Raw genomic sequence first — 22,862 nt, 5'->3', positions numbered from 1 at the left:
ATACGGTTATGAGATTAACGCATAAGATGTTATTTATTTTTTTATATTATTGTTTTAACAATGTGACAAGATTATCAAAATCGTGTGTTATCAGAAATTCTTAGTGAAATTATTCATTTCGCTGATGTCAAATTAAACAAATAAATATACTTAATATATGATTGCATATTATTATGCAAGAGGGCATCAATTTAATTTAATAAAAAGAAACCATCTGCATAATCTTGTTTCAAAGATGAATACATGTATCTATGTACCTATATGAAATTGTAAAGTAACTTATCAGAATGGCAATTGTTCCTTTAATTAACCAGCGACACGACAAAACAACCTATTTATGTATGCATGTGCTATTCTGTGTTCAATGTACATACAGGCGCCGCTTGTTACATTCCTTTGGCAGTTAGCTCAATTCAACGCTCAAGGGATAAGGAAATTTCCAATCCTGTAGCAATTAATGGATGTGCATTTCATTCATTTATTGCATCATTCTATACATAATATACAGTAATTGAAGTACGTACTTGAAAGCATTTCTTTTGCAAGACCTCATCAGAATTAGGTACGGTAGGTATATGAGATTTTAAAGTAGAAGCAGAAGCAGAGTGTTTTTAAATGAATAGCGCATAATAAATCACAAGGTCATCAAGATAGGTTTAGTCTAGTTTTAATATTATTATAAGTGTTTAATAAAATGTTTCAACATAAATTTCACATATTACCTAACATAAATTTATTTCTAAATATTGAATGAGCTTTTAGTAGTCTCCGTGGTTGTCTTTGTATGATAAAAATAATTTAAAATACGCACGCATACGTATCATCGATACTTAGATACGGTATAATAATATGGGGTAACTCTGTTGCAATACAATCAATATTTAAAATACAAAAAAAAATGTATTAGAGCAATGTGTGGAGTCCATTTTATGGATAGCTGTAAGCCACTATTTAAAAAACTAAAAATCTTGCCTTTGCCATGTCTGTACATTTTAGAAATATGTTTATTCGTTAAAAAAAATATTAGCTTCTTTGATAAATATGACAAAACAAATAGCACACGACATAGAGAAAGATTGCGCTTACCTAAAATCCGCCTTGCGCTATATAGAAACAATGCGTATTGCATGGCAATCACTATTTTTAATCACCTACCAATAAGTATTAGGGAATTGACATCGAATATTTTTAAAAATAAAGTATATAGACTGCTACAAGCTAAAAATTATTATAGTGTTAAGGAATACTTGAATGATAATGACATTAATGTAATATGAGTTTTAATATAATTTAATTGTAATTTTTGTATGTATTTTGTAATTTATTGTCTTTTTTTTTGTTGATTGAATGTATTAATGTGTAAAGATATTATTGATAATTTAATATAATTTAATTTGTACTTAAAAAAAAAAATTTTGCACGCCATTTACAATGGCAGTATATGTGTATAAATATTGTATATTAACACCTTTGTATGACCATATACGTGCAAATAAACTGATTTGATTTGATTTGATTTGAAAACAAGTAAATAATTTTTCAATAAGCTTCCATGGTCCAAGAAAGATACTACAATGTACAAGATAGTCATTGACACCTTTTCGTTTAAATTTAAATCTCTTTTGTTTTGTTGCATCCGTATCTGTTACTGATTCACTGAACTTAATGCTCTTATCAGTTAAATCAATTTGTGTACTTTTACGCCTCCAAAATGTTACATTGTTACCTTCATCCATCTTCACACCACAACTTTTTATTCGTTGAAAAATTTCGTGATGTCATCGACATTCCTTATCTCGACAACTGATAAATATTTATTAAACCGCATATAAATAATTTTCACATATGATATATATGAGATTAATGGCTATATGTTTACATTTTGATTTCAAATTTATAATGGGAATTCAGCATCCAACTGCAATTTCAACTCATAAGTTTGTTACACAACATTTTATTACTTCACATTTGCTTATACATAATTGCGCTAATTCAGTAATGACAGAACTATTCAAATGAAAATGGTTTTAGGGTAAAAGTCTTGTGTCTAAAATTTTGCATTCATCATTTTGGATGTTACACGTTATTTAGCAATGCAATTCATCTTAATCTTAAGGTTAAATTCAAAGGCAAATTGAACGCTCAGCTGCAAATTCATTCCACTGATGTTCCAATGCAATTTCTACACATGCACCCGGTAAATGCATCATTTGGATGACATATTACATTTCCATTTACATTCGATGCATATTATCTTTTATCGAACAATCGCGGTTGAATTGATCGATTGATAATAAAACTTTCAAGGGCTTAACAATACGAGTCACAGGTCCATTAAAATAAACAATTAAAAGGGTTTAAATATTTTATTAACCTTCATTTCAAACCTTCTTCGTCATCACAAACAATACATCAGATAGGTATCTCTAGTATACCTTATGTTAATTCGATATAGAAATTGTATTAATTTGTCCTAAACTTCTTCTATTTTAGTATACACAAAACCAACTGAAAATTGTTTCGACATACCTTCGTCCTACACCTACTTCAATTGTTCAAACAGATGTCTCATATGCCCTTATATTGAAAACGGGACATATGGTTGAAAGCTTAACAAATCAATATTGGTATAAATTTAATATTTTCAAGGAATCTATGTCTCTTATTTACCAAATAAGTACAAAAATCGTATCTTGAAATTAACATTTATTAAATTAATACATACATTTAGAACACAATCCAACAATACCGAAATAGGTAGATACTATTACAAAATGCATATCTAAAACTTGAAATTTATTAAGCCACTACGAATATTATTTGATCTCTTCAATTTTGTCGCCAATTGAAATAATAGATTTGATAAAAGATGCAACGACTTTTTATTTGAATATATGATATATTGATATTATGTACTTAAATGTATAAATATGAAATTCAACCCGTATGAAACTGCAGTATCATTAATCTTGAAACCTACGCGACTGACAACTTTGATCTGCGAACGCTTTTAAACCTACAATATAAATGCTACCCGTCACTTTACTGTTTTTGCAAGATCATAACTTTTAAAACATTACGTTACGAATATGAGCTTTCAAGATAATAAGGATTGCAAATTCCTGTATAGATAATGTCTTCATATGTGTATTCTGTACAAGGCATATCGCCCACTTGGATATCAAAGTGCATTGAAAATAAACTCGATACCTTTTATTGAACAAAAGTATGACACAAGTACACATATACACACAGCTAATAATGCCATACGATATTGAGAGAAATATAAGCACATATTTGGATATAAACATAATATTCGTAGGGTTACTAACATTAGTGATTCATATAGAGCGCAATACAAAACATTGCCCTAGGCTCATAAAACTAATATCGATGTTATAGGAACAAACGCAATGAATGCTAATATGAATTTCCTGTTTCGATCCCCAATAAATACGTGAGTTTATATCAACACTAGATTTCCGCCCGCGGCTTCGCCCGCGTTTTCAAAGGAAAACCCGCATAGTTCCCGTTCCCGTGGGATTTCCGGGATAAAACCTATCCTATGTGTTAATCCAAGTTACCCTCTATATGTGTGCTAAATTTCATTGTAATCGGTTCAGTAGTTTTTACGTGAAAGAGTAACAAACATCAATTCAAACTTTCTCCTTTATAATAGTATTAAGATAAATAAGCTGATGCTTAGCGGCAACTCCATTTATCTCTGACGTTATACTATTTTGCTTAATAAATTATAATATTGCATAATTAATTTTTAGTGCCTCTCTTTGTCAATTTTTATGGCATTCAGTTAAGGTTAACTGCAAACAAATTATCACACATCTGAATCGGAAATTATATCCATAAGTCAAAAAGATTATTCTCGATTATTAGATATAAAATAAGCACGTATAGATCAAATGCATTGCTGCATGTCAATAACAATAGATCGAAAGATTTATTAGGTATATAGACTCAATGACATCGGATATGATATGAAAGGATTCAAATGCCAGACTTTTGAATAAGTTTACTTGATGCTCTCTAGTCACGTACTAAACTTATTTTAACAAAATCATTTATCGTCAAGTAACGATTCATAAAAGGTTATTACATCAAAAAAGGTCGTTTGTAGACTTGGTAGTATTGATTTTTTTTAATTTTAACACACAGATATCCATTTGCTTTATTTGCCATCAAAATCTTATTTTATATAATATATTGTACGTCAATTATTTAAATAAAAACTTTGAAAGCTGCTTTGTTTACACGTTAATCCATCAGGCCCCGGAATCACTACCGACGACGACCGCGACACAATAGAAAATCTATTGTGTCGCGGTCGGAACTGGCCGTTCGGAGCTCAATGGGTTAAAGAATATACATACACCAGTTATGAAATTACTAGAAAAGATTCAGTTTAAACATTGTTATTATTACCTAGCGGTGGATCGCATGCGAGCACAAGTTTCTCAGTTTTCAGTTACCTTGGTTTAAACTTTTAAATAAGTAGGTACCTACTAGAATTTTGTCGCGAGTTGTATTCAGATGAGGTAATTTCACTTGCATAGAGCACAACACATTAAATATTATGGGGTTCTAAATTTCTTTTGTGTTCTTAATAGAGCTGCCATAAATTTTTCTGTTATTGCAATCATAATACATAGAGTATATATAGAGTTATTTAATTTCTATTGACGCATTTTAATCGAATCCATAAATAAATTTTAAATCACTCAATCATTACTAAGTACTTGCTGTTTTAATAACTCCGTCTAGAAAATGAATTGGGCAGGAACGAAATCCAGAATATTATTAATGAACATTTGATCTGGGAAAAAATTATAAATGGAATGAAAATATGAATAATCTCGTTTATCTATTTAGGCTTAATTACTTCATTTAAATATAATGATCGAGCATAAAAATTGAGAACGTAATAAAGAAGCAGAAATATTATGTTCAACAATTTATTAAGTTTTATACGGCGTCTGTTAATTTGGATAAACGACGTTAACGTACCATTTGCTGCTATATTTCTGATTCAATATAATCTACACATTAAATGATTTATGTTACTTAATACTGTCTTTATAGAGTTGTTTTTATGAATAGATTTTTATGAATAGATATTTTGCCTTGGAAATCTAATTATGAATGAATATTTACGAATTAAAATGAAACTATGCAACAATGTAATATTTTAAATTTTTAAAGGAATATTACCTTACCTACCATGTTAATAATTATATGGATACCGTAATTTAAAAAAAATCTAACAAATAGTGAAGAAGACTAGCATAATGGCTTATTATCACCTAAAAGTGTTATAATTGATTTCTTTTATTTCAGCACATTTACAGGAACGCCTCTCTATCAATGGCAATGGTGAGATCCATTCTTCAGCACCAACAGATGTCGGTACCTACAGCTTCCTCGCTGTTGCAACTACAGTCATAACCCGGGTCTCTGCTACTGCAACGGTAAGAAATAATTAAATAAATTACATAAACTACACTTAGAAAACACTTGAATACCTCCTGGCTACAGAAGTTTATTCGTGGATTGAACTAAGATGTCGGGTTTGATTCCCAGTGGAATAAACGAAGTTTCATCCCTTGATCACATACGTACTTATCCATAAAACGTACACGTGTTAAATCTGTTTTCTACTTTCTTATTCAGGAAACATTTTTTTTTATCGCTTAAGCAGGCACACGAGCTGGCGGGTCACCTGATGGAAAGTGATGCCCGCCGCCCATAAGCATTCGCGATGTTAGGGCCACCGCGAATGTGTTGCCGGCCTTTGAGGTACAAATATGCCCTTTTCTTCTCCGTGTCGAATCCGTTTGGGAACACCGAGGATGGCAAATCGTTCCACAAGGTTCAGGAAACATGGCCCCATTGTTTGACATATAAAATATGTAACTTACTTAAACCGTATAATACCATTATAAACGTATTTGATTTTATATCCAATACGGTTCCTAAACAAACGACGCATGTATATAAGTTCCAATCAGTAAAAATTGTAAAACAAATATCGTAATATCTAAAAAAACACAATTTACAAAACAAAACACTCTTACTTACAATAATAATACGTGTTGAAAAATCGAGGCAAATCTCAAGTCATAAAACCAAGGGGAAAAGGGAGTCGAGCAATTCTTATAAGAACCTCCCGAAATTTATGGCCATAAGAAAATATGATAACGTATAACAATCCAATGTATACAGAGGAAGCTATTAAAGTAAAAGCTGTTTAAGTTTTCAGAAAAGGTTCAAGTGACAAAGTTTGCTAACATTATTGAACAGTATTTGTACAGATGATTTTTACGTTTAAACAACCTAAAATTGTACACAAATACACGTGTTAATGTGATTTTTGATGTCTCAAATAACTGGACATCATTTATCCTTTGAATACATGGGATTTTATGATACTAGCCGCTAATAAAGGATATAATTTTGGATATTAAAGGGCCATTCACGCTTTTCAGAATCTTTAAATTAAAATAAAATTATTGTTAAAGTGTGATCATAATCTATCTTATATTAGTTCCAAACTTTAGAATACAAAGAAGAATTTCATTTCAATCTAAATCTACATAATTTGATCGCCTTTCGTTGTTATATTATCAAACTTCTCTAAATTTTCATCAAAAGTTTCCAATTTAATTGAATCGAACAATGAAATAGTTGGCAAAATATTGTAAATGCCTTTCTATTTTATTTATGACAATAAAAATTATAAACAAATATATTTTTACAGATTCAGCTAACAGTAGACGCCTCAAGTTCAGTTTTGTGTAACGATACAATTACTTTGCCTCCACTGCTGATCATTGAACGTTATGAAGAGGAACCTCATTTGAACTTGGTACCGCTCGAAGCTTATCCCGACTGCCAGTATCAACTCGTAAACAAATGGCCAATCGACCAAACCTGGATATACGTCGACCAAAACGGTGTACACACCCGTTCTATAGACAGGGAACATGAATCTATTGCCTTCATGCACGTATCGCAAGTTCAAGTCGAATTAAATTTATACTGCGACAGTGAACTGAGGAGGAAACGGTCGTTAAGCGCAGTTGTCGAAAATGACCCGAAATCTTACGACTACGGGTCAAATAATTGGATATTAACCGACAGTATACAATATAACCCGAGACGATCTTTGGTGAACCTTATAGTTCTAGATATTAATGATAATGCGCCAATATTTGTAGGAAAGGAAAATGAACCGATAACGGTTGGATATCCTCGAGGAAGTATAGAGGAATTAATTCTTCCTAGAGCACTCGCTGAATTAAAAGTAAGTAGAGAATATGATTTTTATTCATATAGATTATTTATTTGTTATAGGTAATAATTACAGAAAAGTATGTATCTTTCAGTATTTATTATCAATATTTTCGTAAGATAAACTAGCATAGAGTTTACGAAAAACATTCACAAAAAAATTCAAACAAAACTTTCAATAGAATATTTTACAATCTCCGTCAGAAGAAAGTTGTAATTATCAGGAAAGTAATCCATGATTAAAACCGAAGACAATGTTACTTTAAATTTAGCATATTTTGTTATTCAAAGAACGTCCGTAGCCGCCAAAATTGTGATTCAGCTCAGAATCTCACGCGACCAAAATAAGAAGAAACAAATAAAAACATCTAACCGGTACAATACTCAATGTTACTTCATCTGAATAATGCTGTTCTATTTTTTACAATATTATTTACCTTTTTTATTCTTTAATTGTTGGAGTAAGACAATGAATATTAAAAATAATTTTACTCCGTTACAAAAGGGTTGCTTTTCATCGCTCGGGAATGTAGCTGAATAACATTTTATAGAAAATAAAATATAAAATATTATATTACTTACAAGGCGGATTTGCACGAGTTTATGCATATAATGTGACATGAAAACACATTTCTTTTTCGATTTAATTTTATTGACTGTGTTCAAGTACATTTTGCAACTACTAAAATTATCGGAAAATAGGCTAACATACGCGTAGGTTGTCCTACTAGGATAAAAATAGACAATACAATAAGAAAGCAATATATTGAGAACTTTGACATTTCAACTCTACTGGAAGTAATCTTTATTTTAAAATAATCAGAGTTATGAGTTACTCCTACAAATAGAAAACAAATCAGACTTCAGCCTACGACAGTCCACACCTATAATAATCTATACTTATTTTATATTATCTATACTAATATTGTAAAGCTTAAGAGTTTGTTTGTTTGAACGCGCTAATCTCAAGAACTACTGAATGAATGAATGAATGAATGAATGAATGAATGAATGAATGAATGAATGAATGAAAAATACTTTATTGTACACCATAAAGAATACATTTTATACTAATAATAATACTTTTAACTACTGTTTCGATTTGAAAAAATATTTCGGTGTTAGATAGCCCATTTATCGAGGACGGCTAAGGCTTATATATCATCACGCTTAGACCAACAGGAGCGGAGCCAAGCGGGTGAAACCGCGGGGCGCAGCTAGTATAACAAGACATTGAAAATAAATCAATATGAATTCTTGATATGAATGATATTTATTAATAAATGCGACCAACTCATCATCAACAGCGTGTTTTTTAAAACAAACGATGACTCATGCCATTGCATTGTAGAAAAACATTCGTGCTCACATATTTATCCTATATCCTTATAGTTTTTTATTGATTAGGTCAACACCAATTGTCAATTACACTCTAAAAATATTTTATTGTCGCTTACTGCATAAGGTTTTAACATATTTGCGTACAATACAAATATTGGTACACCTTTTTAGGCTATGTTACATCACTACTGTAACATATTATTATCTAAAATTATATGGCCACCAAAGTTTAATTTACAATATTATCTTATCTTACATAATATAAAAATGAATCGCAAAATGTGTTGGTAAGCGCATAACTCGAGAACGGCTGAATCGATTTCGATAATTCTTTTTTTTATTATATTCCTTGAAGTACGAGGATGGTTCTTATGTAGAGAAAACGTAAACATGTACCACGGGCGAAGCCGGGGCGGACCGCTAGTAAGAAATAATAATACGTTTGTTATATATAAAATTCCCTCGTATCATTGGATATCCAATGAGCCTGTTTCTAATTCTGTAAAATTACAGGTACAGGGAATAATTAAATGAATGTGTAATAATATACACGTTTGCTAATTCAGTTTTCTTTTGTTTTGCTTTTCCGTTAAATGAAAAGAGATGCGATATTTTAAATGTATGTTAAAATATTTTTAAATTGGAAAATTTTAAAGACTAAAGATGGTTTGGTGGCTAACAAAACAACTTAAAATGATAAATTCATAATCAAACATGTAATTCAATTCATAGATAACTAGCGGTCCGCCCCAGCTTCGCCCGTGGTACATATTTCGCAATAAAAGGTAGCCTATGTTCTTTCTCAGGGTCTAAAGATTATCTGTGCCAAATTTCATCAAAATCGGTCCAGTAGTTTATGCGTGAAAACCATACATACATACATACATACAAACCTTTCCTCTTTATAATATTAGTATAGATGAGTAACCTCAAACCACATAATGAAACTAAACACATAAATTAAATTTATATTAGCTTTTCACCTTTTTTTTTTTTTTTTTTTATAGTGGGGAAATCTTCTTAGATACCCCCGGCTCCCGGGGATGGAGCCGTGGTTATGTCGGATTTCTACCGACTAAAACCCCACTCTGTTCCATCGCGCTGCTTTGGACGGAACTGCGGGAACGGTTACGACTCTACCGCGTGTCCCGCCCAGCAGATGCCCGTTTCCAGGCCCACCACTAGAACCCCCCTCGCTGGTGGCTGCTGGAACGAAGGCTTACGCCACCAACGCGCAGACAATGGATCTTTCCCCGCTCCATCATCCGCGTTCCCCCGAACCCCCGACCCCAACACCGTCCGGCCGGAGGGTGCACGCCGGAAGGTCCTCCGATGTGTGAAATACACGTCGGGGGACCCTCCGGCGCACTTTTATAGAGATTACCTCGCAGCCCCCACTTCACCAGAGGTGGCGGCCCTCGGTCCGGCCCCACGGACCGGATTACGAGTTGGCAGACGGCCGTTTTACAGCGGCCGCCGCCCCACACCTCTATGCAGGAGTCTCCGCGCGTCATCACAATGACGCGTCGGGATCCCGCCCTCCGCTGCACGGCGTGGCTTGCTAAACCAGCGAGCACGCCGCGCCGCGACCTCTGGCCGCCATCCACCGCCGTATAAAAGCCGGCTCCTCTCTGGCCCACAAACAGGACCTCTGCCGTCGGGTCAGTCGAGGCTTTCCAACCCCAACTGCCGTTCAGCGCCACCTTTGCCTAGCGGACACGGGGTCCGCCAAGCCACGACCTCTGGCCGCAATCCCACGCCGCACACAGCGGCCGCTGGGCCACACCTAGCCCTGGCCGTCGGGCCGGTCGAATCTCCCCGACTCTAAACCAGCCGTTCAGCCCCTCGCTGGTCCAATTTCGCTTCACTCAGAGGGCCATAACTCTGAGCTACTGAGCCCCTCCGCCGCGACAAGGCCTGGACCGTTGGGGGGATTAGCTTTTCACCTGCAGCTTTTCGCTTAGTAAAAGAAAAACCCGCATGGTTCCCGTTCCCATAGGATTTTCGGGATAAAAACTATCCTATGTCTTAATAAATTAAATTAATCCAAGTTATCCTCTATGTGTGTGCCAAATTTCATGAAAATCGTTTCAGCAGTTTTTGCGTGAAGCAGTAACAAACAAACATACAAACTATCGCATTCATATTATAGCAGGAGTTATCGATGATATTACGTGGCAAACTCTATATTGGCTTAAAAGAAATGTAAACTTTTAAATAATTACAATTTAATGCACAAGCACTTATCTAACGCAAACTATAATTATATTGGGGTTGGATTATGAAAGCTTAGCTCCTTATTTAGTCAATGAAGGTGATACGGTCAGTAGGTGAATGCGTTTTCTGAAATACTGTCTATTGTTTATCGCTGCTATTTTGTAATTTTGATAAAGTCTTTCAAACGATTGTCTGGATTATATAATAAGGCAGACACGTAAAGCTAGACATAGGTGAAATAGTATAAAAGGATTATGAATTATATATAAAAAAATGAATCGCAAAATGTGTTGGTAAGCGCATAAATCGAGAACGGCTGAACCGATTTCGATAATTCTTTTTTTATTATATTCCTTGAAGTACGAGGATGGTTTTTATGTAGAGAAAACGTAAATATGTACCACGGGCGAAGCCGGGGCGGACCGCTAGTGAATTATAAAGACTTGTCTCAAAAAATTCATTGTTTGCCTGGTTTGCCTTCATTGTTTGCCTGACTGAAAAAAGCATCTGTTTTTGAAAAATAAATATCTATTAAGCAAAATAACATTACCTACTTATTCATTATGTTAGTGCCTAGAAGAAAAATAATAAAAATACTCATTTATTGACATATAATATTATGATTACAAAGCTTTATTATCTCGCCTCGAACAAATTAATTAGATACCTACATCTAAAATAATGTCTAAATAAATCAAAATGTAAATAATGGCATTCAGTAGTTTTCTTAACTTTGCTGCTATTCACTATTTTAAACGTACATTTTTAGTAAAGTGATTATATTGTTGTATATTTTGCATTAAGGATTACAATACAGCATTTTATCCGAACGTGGTACTAAAACTAACCAAAAATATTAATTACAATTACTTCAATAAAAAGGCCTACAGCTAAAGTATCCATTCTTCGGTTAAAATACACAAGTGTTTGGTAGATATTTATATAAAAACCGAATAGTTATGTAGGCGACAGGACCCGACACTTTCAGCTGTATTCGTGTCGCCTGTCTGCGAAGAATATGGAATTTCAATAATGCAGCATTTGTTATCAAGACATTGTTTAATTGGGTTATAAAAATAGAACAATACAAATTCTGTTTTACATCAAAACATTTTTATTGAAAAAACATAATTTTTAATTTTTATAATTATTACCAATATCTCGAATGCTAAATTCTTGAATGATTACGCTTTATCTATTCTTATCGCGCATATCGAATTTATAATTATACAATATACATATTAACAACTATTAATTAATTGAACATATTAAATAGTATATATAATACAAATGAATGTATACTTAACATAACCTGCGTAAAATCAAACGAAACAAAGACATGGATCTTATCTTTTCAATGAAATATCTATTATAGTTACAAATGCACTTTTCTCATGTATATTTTATTACAGGCAACCGACGCAGATATAGGTGAAAATGCCGAATTAATATACTGGAGTTCTGATAGCAATATAGCAGTAGCCCCAATTACCGGCTCAGTGCATGTACGGAACCCTGCGAACCTTGAAGACAACACTCGCATCATTGTTAAAGCCACCGATAGGAATGGTAGAGGACTTACCGGCTCGATTGAACTTTTGGTAAGCTTTCTGCTGTTGTTACAGTAGTATAATCTCTATATATAAAAATGAATCCCTATTTCCCTTAGTCACGGCATTACGCGTGAACGGGTGGACCGATTTTGATAATTTTTTTATGAAGTTTTGGAATAGAAATAGAATTAATATAAATAGAACACTTGTCGCTTTGTCACCATGTTAATACTTAGGACCAGTATAATGAGACGCTGATAAAGTCACCGACCAGCCCATTTTATTGTAGGTAATTTTTTTCTTATACCTTTATTTGTTATTTTAATTGACTGATAAGCAAAACAAGCCTTGTTATAGTACTTAAAATGATGGGTCGTAATATTATTGCTACATTTAATTCTGTTTGCTCGCCCATTCCTATTATTTAAAGATATATTGGAAAATACATATTATAACCGTTGATTTTGTTACCCTCTTCGTTCTGAATTAACTATCTAATTGGTAATTTATATATTATAAAATGAATTTAATTAGCTCCTCTAGGCAAAGGTAATATCCAACTCGGGTAATTCTGCTTTGGATTAACTTTTATGACATCAAAGGTTCTGTCCCAATTAATTATACCTAAAAACATTTTCTTAGCTTTCAAGTTTTTTTATAAAACGAATGCCGCTATGTTTATAAAATCGTCTGTATTTCTATGTATTAAATTAAATCTCAAATAAAGAAAAACAATGACGAATTAATAAAAAATAGCGACTGCAGTAAACCAGTCCCACTGGTTTTGAATGGGAGTGTTCTGTGGTGACGCTTTTGTTATATCCTGTTTGTTAAGTCCTAAGATATAAATTTACTGTTAGGCTTATCAAAAAGCACCAAAAACTAGCGGCACGTACATAAGATATCATCTGTTATTGTCATAGATATGACTATGTCTTTTCCACATATTTTGTCGGTATTCAAATTAGCAACGGTTCAACTACATTCGCAAAATTTCCACGTGTAAATTTACAAGCTTCTGCTTTCTACCACAGAATAAAATTAAATCATCAACATGCTACAAGAAAATATTAAACAGTAATCCGTGACTAATACCAAAAGTGGTCAAACGAGACTTAAAACATAATTCCTTGCGTCCGCGTCGGTAGTTCAATAAATCCACTAAACAGATTAATTTACATAACTTTAAAAAAATAATAATTGCTCTGATATTTAGTATCACTTTTAACCTTAAATATTTTTAATGGAAAGAAGATTTGGATAACAGGAGTATTTTTTAAAAAGTTCACTCATAAAAGCAACGGTACTCGACCTCAAAATGTAAAGAAGTTGAAAACTTTATTTAAAAATAACTAAAGTATATTGTTTACTGAGGTTTAAGCAGTTGACCTTAACCGTTTACATAATATAGTAATAATATTTGTTTACTGCCGTTGAACAACGCCTTTGGCATATATTTGTAGACTGCACATAAGCTTTTGTTCGTGGTGTAAATTATTTCGTTAACAGTTTTAAATGCTTATCTTTACAGGTGAAATTATTAGACACAAATCATATAGCAGTTGTATCTGTTCGGAATGCTTTTGTTGATGATGAGAGTAAAATATTGGATAATCTGACTACTGCTGTAGGATATGAAATTAAAGCTCTCAAGTCAACTGTTGTGCCTGAAAATGAGGAGGACAGTCTTCGTCGTTATGGACGTATGTTGCAAGGGACGAAGGAAAAATCTAGAAAACGACGTGAGCTTGATACAACAGGAGCTCTACTCAGACTTTATATTTATGGTCTGAGAAACAATCAACCTATTGATGTCACGCAATTAACAAGGCAAGAAAAGAATCCTAATATTATAGCTTCTTTGGATGTGCTTTGTGACTCTTATTATGCATAAACATTTCCTGTGTCACAGGAAGTCATAGCAAAAAATAATGATTAGCTAAATCTCAATAATTTTATAATACATATTTAGTAAAATAAATTTTGATTAACATTGATGAGATCACTATTATTAAAATAAACAACTTATATTTACAGAGATCTCAATAACAATAATGTGGTGACTGTCGGCCTAGCGCAAGTTCTATCGCTGGAAGATTATCTTGAAGGTCTCCAGATATGTCCTGTTCCAGCTCGTGAAACAGGCTTGTTGGCGGCCACCATAGCTCTAGCTGTCGCATTATTCATCATCCTTGTAGCTATTGCTGTATTGGGTTATCTCAGATGGTAATTATATACATATTCTTATTAGTATTTTACGTATAATACGTATATTTTCGCACAATACTTAATTTTATTGTAGTAGAATAAGCTGAAAGTAATTTTATTATTATTTCTTTTATTAAAATAGAGCGTTCAATTTGAATTTCAGGAGAAGGAAGCCACATTATGACCATTTTAGCGATCAAAACAGTTTAGCATCTCGAAATGAGTCTATTGCAGTTGACAAACCTGATTTTATTACAATACCGCCAGAGAACATTGAAGTTGATAAACCTGATTTTATTACAATACCGCCAGAGAACATTGAAGTTGATAAACCTGATTTTATAACAATACCGCCAGACAATATTCAAGTTGGGTCACCTGATTTAGTTACAATATCTCAGAACAATATAGAAGATATGAAAAGAAGAGGGAAGAGCCTCGAGGAGCTACTTGATATACCTGAAAAAAGGGGCAATGAAGTGATTGTGGAACCAGTGCCCGAAGAGAAGCAGACTCCCAAAACTGTTTCTTATGAACTTCCAAACGACACAATCGTTAATATATCGACGACGAATCCTGATGGTCCCATTGTCATCCAATCTATTGATAAGTTAAAAGACAATGTAGATGAATCAGAGGATGATGACGAATTTGGTGAAAAGCAGCGTGCCAGACGGAAATCTGTTGTAACGTTTAATGAAAATGTAGAAAAAATTATACATTTAGAAGACGGGACCGATGACGACTCCGAACCCGATTTGGAAGTGTATGAATTTTAAAGAGAAAATTTTTATATGTAAATTATAATAAATATATTTTTTTAATCCGCTTTTTACTTTCCCAAAAATACGGTATGTGAATTCAAAATGTGTAAATAGAAAAACATACTGATAGTAAATATTTACATTTTCATGATTAATGTTGCTTGCATCAGATCATAATTCTTGCATGCTAACTGTTATTACTCTTGCATCATATTTGTAAAGCGTTAAAGTGAATATATCACATTCAGATTTTCCAATACATTGTATATTATACACCGCATAATTGTGATTATTTGGCTTTTACGTACGACAACTTAACAATATTTCTCCGAGAGCAATTAGTTAACCACATATGACCAAGCCCGGGTCATTATTTACTACAACTTGCCAAAACTCCAACTCGTGGATGACTGTTTAAGGGTATTGTCCTCTTTATGGTCGTCCCTAAGATATAATCGGACAAGCGAATAAAATTATGTGATTTAGCTAACATCGGACCAAGTAGGTGGCAAAGTGACGTAGAATATTCCACACACAGAACGGGATCTGGCTGGTTTCAATATTAACGGTTCGATTACAAGAGAAACTAATTTTGTCTTATTTATGATTATCTTTTAAAGGATTGCGGATAATTTGAATTTTAAATCTCTTATCCCGTTGGTCGCGCCGGTGATAGCACCTAATTTAAATTTGGCGATAATATCAGATATTTGGAAAGAAGATTAATGTTAAAAACTTATAGTGCAACACTGTTTTAATTTGAAATAGGTATCAGTCATTCTTATCCATATACAGTTGCCTCCTGAATCAAAGTCTAGTGACGAGTAAATAACCGTATTTTTTGTGGTTTAATCAAATTGTGATATGTGACAAAAAAACTGTTCTGTTGTGAACTAATTTTTACTTGAAATAAAATAAAAAAAACTATCTACATTTCGAGTTATATTCATTCCTACCTTGGCCAAAATAAAACGACAATAAGCTGCAAATTATTCAACAGATTTCGTTTATCATTCCCTTTATAAACACTCACTTAAGAAACACCTCCATTTACTCATAAATGTACCGTAAAAAAGATCAAGATAATTTAGAATATCTGCCTAGAATGCTAAAATCGGTAACAGTGTATTAACATTCATGGTCCTTCTTCATAAACATAAAAATTCCTCACTTATATTAGAGGATTTTCCTATCTATTCATTTTAGAATTGAATACAAAAACGGACACACTTACCTATAGCCAGATGTATGTTAATCATACACTCACAAAACTAATGAATATGATGTGAAAGATATGGGATAAATATGACGATGAAACATTCTGAAGAAAACAGTAAAATACTTCTCGTAACTTTACTTTTTTAGAAAATCGTAGATAGTAGATATTATAACGCGTATTAAATTACTATTAGCGTTAGCAACTATTAAGTATTATGTGCTACTATCGTAGGTACTTTTCTTACTTCATAGATTGTATTAATAATTATCCGTCCTTAATGTTGCCGGTAGATGGAGAAAAACCGCATAACGTCGATTTTATTACATCGCTAAACTATTTAGACCGGGAGATACTGACACAAAATTTCGAGTCATTTGTAACAGGATGGCGGTTCTACAGGGGTCTTAGTACGCAATGACAAAAAGAAAAATGATGGTGTGAACGCTGGTACCGGTGGGTTAGTCGCGTGGGCGTTAGTCAAACTCGTCGGAAAAATAGCGAAAGTCAAACGATTTGTAACACAAAAATTTTAGAATTTACCGATAGCCCATAAAAAAGAAGTAGGCGGTAGTGTCATGCCATACTTTTCCGGTATGACTTACAGCCCGCCATACCGACGCGAATGTGTTGATTTAAAAAAAACAATTATTCAACCATTTGTACCAAGCTAACTTTTGCACAGGTAACCATCGTCGTGCAGCCATTTACGAAAATCGCCATGCCATACTTTTCGGACGATTCCAAATGGTCGCCATACCGCCGAAAATCTGCAAAATTTTTTTATTTCGCCTATCTTTTTGTACCAGTATTGCATTTGGCTTTTTGGAGAGTATTTGATAAAATGTGACCATTAATATATTTGCCATACTTCTAGTAGGGGGAAAAAGTGCTGTCATACTTGAAAAATAAATTTATTATTAATTTATATAAGTGAAGATTTCCAACACCTAGATCTTTGAAATTTTGTATTTATATTCGGTGATCCTCAAACTTACAGGAAAAATAAGTGCCATACTGTTACAAATCGTTTGACTTTCGCTATTTTCCGATGAGTTCGACTAACGCCCACGCGACTAAGCCGCCGTTACCAGCGTTCACACCATCATTTTTCTTTTTGTCATTGCGTACTAAGAACCCTGTAGAACCGCCATCCTGTTACAAATGACTCGAAATTTTGTGTCAGTATCTCCCGGTCTAATTGTCACGCGCCTCTACTATTTTGGCGAACCCGTTTTACAGTTATTTTGCTAAGCATTTTTATAATAACATTATTATTTATTACGACGGTGTTTCACAGGCGCGGAGCAAGATTAAGATCGAAGGTGTGCTAAAACTGAAATGATGGATTAAAAAAAGTACCTATGCCTCTTACTGAACGTGATTTTTTTACACAATATATTTTTGAATATCAACAAAATAATGAACAGCTAACATTTTGTTCCGATCGGAATATGTCAAAGTGTAAAAAGTAAATAAAATGATTTTCTGAAAGTGTCTTCCTTTTTCTTCATTAGAATGCTAAGAACGTAGGTATAACTTGTTATACATTAAGTTTCTGCTCAAAGAAAACCTTTAGAATATCAAATAAAAACGTTTATAATTTCAACAACGGTAATCATGATACAACCATTGAATATGGCTACGCCTCCGCATTTTTTGTCTCTTTGTCTTATGATCGATTTCGATATTATACACCTGCTAAATCGATCGCTATCAACATAGATACTAAAACCATACTATTATAATCCTTCTTATATTATAAATGCTGACGTTTGTGAGGATGGCTGTATGTGTGTTACTCTTTCACGCAAATACTAGTGAACCTATTACAATGAAATTTAGCACACATTTAGGGTAACTTGGATTAACAAATAGGATAGGTTTTATCCCGGAAATCCCATGGAAACGGGAACTATGCGAGTTTTTCTTTGAAAACGCGGGCGAAGCCGCGGGCGGAAAGCTAGACGTAGGTACCTACATATTATTATAAATGCAAAAATTTGTAAGTATGGATGAATGTATTGTATTTATAATTATTTCACGTAAAAACTACTCGACGGATTTGGATGAAACTTTACAGGAATATAGATTATACATAAGAGTAACACATGAGCTATAGAAATACTTCATTTTGCACGCGGATTAATCAGCGGGTGAATCCGCGCGGCTCAGCTGCTAGTTATGTATATTATCTTAAATATCTACCCGCTCTTTTTATACTGAAACAAAATTTAATGGACTTTTATACATTTACAACCTTAAATTAAACGCTGGAAACCCAAACACAAACTTTTAATTGTAATAATTATCGACAATAAAGCTATTAAAATAAACCTTAATTACCTTACAGTAAACACTAAATATATATAAATAAACCCATATTATTATAAACTCAGTGATAATTTATATTCAGAAGATTTTATTAGATGTCATTCAAATAAAAAAAAAATAACGCTAAATTGAGAAGCACGTGCTGATATTATATAAAGCATTTTCATATTTTTCATTGAAATTTTACTCAGACGGGAGAAATATAAATAATAAATGACTATTCTGGTATAATTTGTTTTTTACTGTTGCACTTTATTATTAAAATGTTATACATCGCTGCAGAGATTGTTTGTTTGAACGTGCAATATGATATAACTATGTAATAAACGATTAAGTACTACTCTGATGATACCTATTTGTTTTTTGGTATTATTGCTCATTATTTTTCATATATTTTAAAGTTAATTTTAATTGAAACACTAAACGACCATGAAGTTGTCATAACTAGATAAAAAAATTATCAGATCAAAAATCGAATTAAAATTTTGTAAAAGTTTGTTGCACACAGTTGAAAGCTCTGAGGTTGCAAGTCTAAAAAAACAGTCGTATTGAGAACTTTCTTCCTTTTTATTGAGGGCGTTTGAAAATACGACTAATAGAAAGCTAGTGATACAATAGGTATTATGTTTCTAAAGGATAACACAGTTAGACACAATCGCTAGACTCTGGCTTTATCGACTTGTCATTATTGTGGTCCATTTTTATACATGCATGTCTACATACAAATAAAGAAAACAATTTGAATACGACCAAAATCAGCTAAAAGCTCTCCACTTTACAATCATAACAGCTTGTAAAAGTATTTTATTGTCAAATATACATAAAATCAGATGAGACGTCTGTTCATAAAATATAATTTACAACCATATTTAACTACCATTTCCAGTTATATTTGGGTGTATATCAATTGTTGACAAGTGTTTTAAGAATATCAATAAAACGTCCTAAAAATATTATATTATTGTTCAATTAAGTTTGTCACAGATTTTCTTTGCATATATTAAATGAGTATACTCATACAATACGATAGTAAACTTACTATTACAACCTGTCTTTGAGATGTTGAAATAGCTGTAGAGGAATCGTGTAACTATTATAATATGATATTACAAATTATTAACCGTTAACATAAATAGCTTACTTATAAAGCTAAACATTATAATATGACCTTACAATATACTATAATACCTAAGTTTATAATACTGCGTTTTTGTAAATATTATTAGTACCTATACACCTTGTCTATGTTTTAAAATCTTACAATAAAAATTACAACAGTTCACGTGTTACTTTATAATTTACTAGCCGCTCCGCGCGGTTTCACCCCCGTGGCTCCTCTCCTGTTGGTCGTAGCGTGATGGTATATAGCCTATAGTCTTCCTCGATAAATGAGTTATCTAACACCGAAAGAATTTTTCAAATCGGACCAGTAGTTCCCGAGATTAGCGCGTTCAAACAAACAAACAAACAAACTCTTCAGCTTTATAATATTAGTATAGATGTAAGTATAATATATTACCTTTGGCTTAAAACAATGGGAAATTATACGGTATAGTACTCATAAATCATAATATATCTAAGCACTAAGTAGGTGTACACCAACATTTACAAGTTCAATGTCGCTTAAATTACTCTATGATTCAACGAACAAAGTCGAAACACTAATAAAGATACAGACACGCTTACTAAAACCTGGGACAAGAACCAGTCCACTTTTTGTCAAAAGTGCACTAACCCCAACAGAACAATTGATATTTTAATATGAAGCTTTAGAAAATATTATGTTCAAAAAGTATTGATTTCGACCGTCGCGTTTATGTGATTATATTTGTTAAATCTAAGGGACATATAATAATATTTTTATCTGTAAAAACCACAGCTAAAATGACATTTCTTTTTTTGTAACACAGTTGCAATTATGATATAAAAATAAGAGCACCGTCCTAATGGCGACTTAAAAAATAGTTTTTATTTCATAATTACGGATATATTGTTTAAAAAATGGCTAATACAATATATTTTTTTAATTTAGATTACATTCTAATAATTGTATGTACTGAATTTAGAAAAGAAATCCAAGAGTTTAAAGAAATTTAAAGAGTTGAACTGCAACCAATTTCGGTATAAATTGTTCGGTTCCAGCATAAAAGTTTTCTGTTCACTAACTTGTATTTTGATTACACTACTACGTCAACTGATTGAAAATGCAAGCCCTACTATGTATTTATTTATTTCACGTTTTTCCTGCAAGCTTTCATGGATGCTTTTTGTTTCGCTACGAATTTTATTTTAAAGTGATGTTAGATTAGTTTTATTGTTACAATTGGTGTGTTGTATTTTCCTATATTTTTATTGTATATTCACAAGCTGTTTTAAAGTTTAAATGAATTAAAAAGTTATGAGTTTGAGTTAGATAAGTTGATTTATTTCTTTCTAGTTGACTGGAAAAACGTCGTTGGTACCCTTTCAATTTTAAGGTTTTTTCGTCAACCCGACTGTTTTATTAATTTTCTGCTAGTAAACAATCACCAAGAATTTAACAGAAGATGAACAACACCGAAGTTAATTAATAAAAGTTAAGTTAATTAACCGAAGTGATAATATGTAGAAATTATCGAGTTTTCTTTAGTAATTCCATTGTCAAAATAAATAATGTAATTAATTGTTTAAACTAAGGTTTTTAAACAAAATATATATATTAGTAGGTAACTGAATTACAATTAATAATGAACGTTATTATTATCGATGAAGAAACAAAGGTTCTTACCCAGTACATACAACTAGACATCAAAAGATAATTAATATTAAATTGTAGGTATAATACAAGCTCTACAAAGCCAGGCATGCCTTACAATTAGTACAAATACTGACTGGGACATAATAATGATAAATATGTATATATTTTATTGAATTATTTCGTATTTGATATGGGTGTTGAGATATGAGACAACATTATTTTCGCAACAGATCAGATTACTTAATACTTAAATAAAATGCTTTTAAAAACAATGAACACAGTGAATATTCCTGTGGAATCCGTGTAAAAATGTTGCATTATCAGTCATGAATTTCTTTCGTTGTTTTAAAGGTAGGTATTTACACGAGGAATATAATAAGACATAAATCATACTCCTATTCACATGAACATTGAAATTTCAATTACTCATGAACATTAGGGGAAATACATTTAAAATCCGGCCAGTAGCATATACGTAACATTACATAAGCGTGCTGTGAATATGTAAAACAAATAGCTACAAACTATTTCCCTGAATAGCCACAAACATGAATTTACATTTGCATTTGTCTAATCATAACAGTCATCTTTCGGAGACATATTGTGTAGGCACGTTTAAGTGAAATCATAGTTATAATTTGGTATTTAATTAATGTATTTGTTACAATTGCTCATATAGTTATAAGCTTTCCAGACACAGTTCCTAGATTACATGTTAGTAGAGATCAATAAAACTGTACCACAAAGATAACGTTACGATGTGAAAACTACAATAAATAAAATGAATAAAACTGCAATACATAACTACTGCAAAGAAAAAACAACACATAGACACATTAAAATAATGAAAGACATTCAAACAGACAACATTGTCTCTGAGGTCATTACGATCGAATATTAGCTAAAATATAAGGTCTTCAAAATCATACAAAAGGATATTTTACATATTCGATCGTCGTTTCTATCTGATTGTTTCAACAAGAGGCGAATAAATAATACTCGAGGTATATCTGTGATATTAATGTTTAGATAATATTAAGATTTTACATGTTTCTATCAGAGGTCAAATAGAAGCCATAGTTGAATAAATTTTAACCGTTATTCTGCAAAATTCATATTGTATTAAAGATAATGAAATCAGCTACTGAAATTATGAGACGTCGTTTTAAGGCTGTCTTTTAAAAATT

General features: G+C 32.4%; 1 protein-coding gene across 1 annotated transcript in view; it reads left to right on the top strand.

Annotated features, from left to right (window-relative positions):
- The window catches only part of LOC149904586 (uncharacterized), a 29,630-nt gene extending 14,210 nt beyond the window's left edge, over positions 1–15,420 (top strand). Inside the window, exons 14-19 of the mRNA XM_090107068.1 lie at positions 5,353–5,483; positions 6,773–7,318; positions 12,276–12,464; positions 13,948–14,246; positions 14,454–14,642; positions 14,788–15,420. Of these exons, the coding sequence (XP_089963194.1) occupies positions 5,353–5,483; positions 6,773–7,318; positions 12,276–12,464; positions 13,948–14,246; positions 14,454–14,642; positions 14,788–15,403 (1,970 nt within the window). The 3' untranslated portion in view covers positions 15,404–15,420. The remainder of the gene's footprint in view (positions 1–5,352; positions 5,484–6,772; positions 7,319–12,275; positions 12,465–13,947; positions 14,247–14,453; positions 14,643–14,787) is intronic.
- The last annotated feature ends 7,442 nt before the right edge of the window (positions 15,421–22,862 follow it).

Source organism: Colias eurytheme, chromosome 11 (genome assembly GCF_061535395.1).
Source record: "Colias eurytheme isolate Ceu_HAF_F1 chromosome 11, ilColEury1 Martin Lab GWU primary, whole genome shotgun sequence".
NCBI lineage: Eukaryota > Metazoa > Arthropoda > Insecta > Lepidoptera > Pieridae > Colias > Colias eurytheme.
Note: the sequence above shows the minus strand (reverse complement) of the source record. Positions and strands in the feature narration are given on the sequence as shown.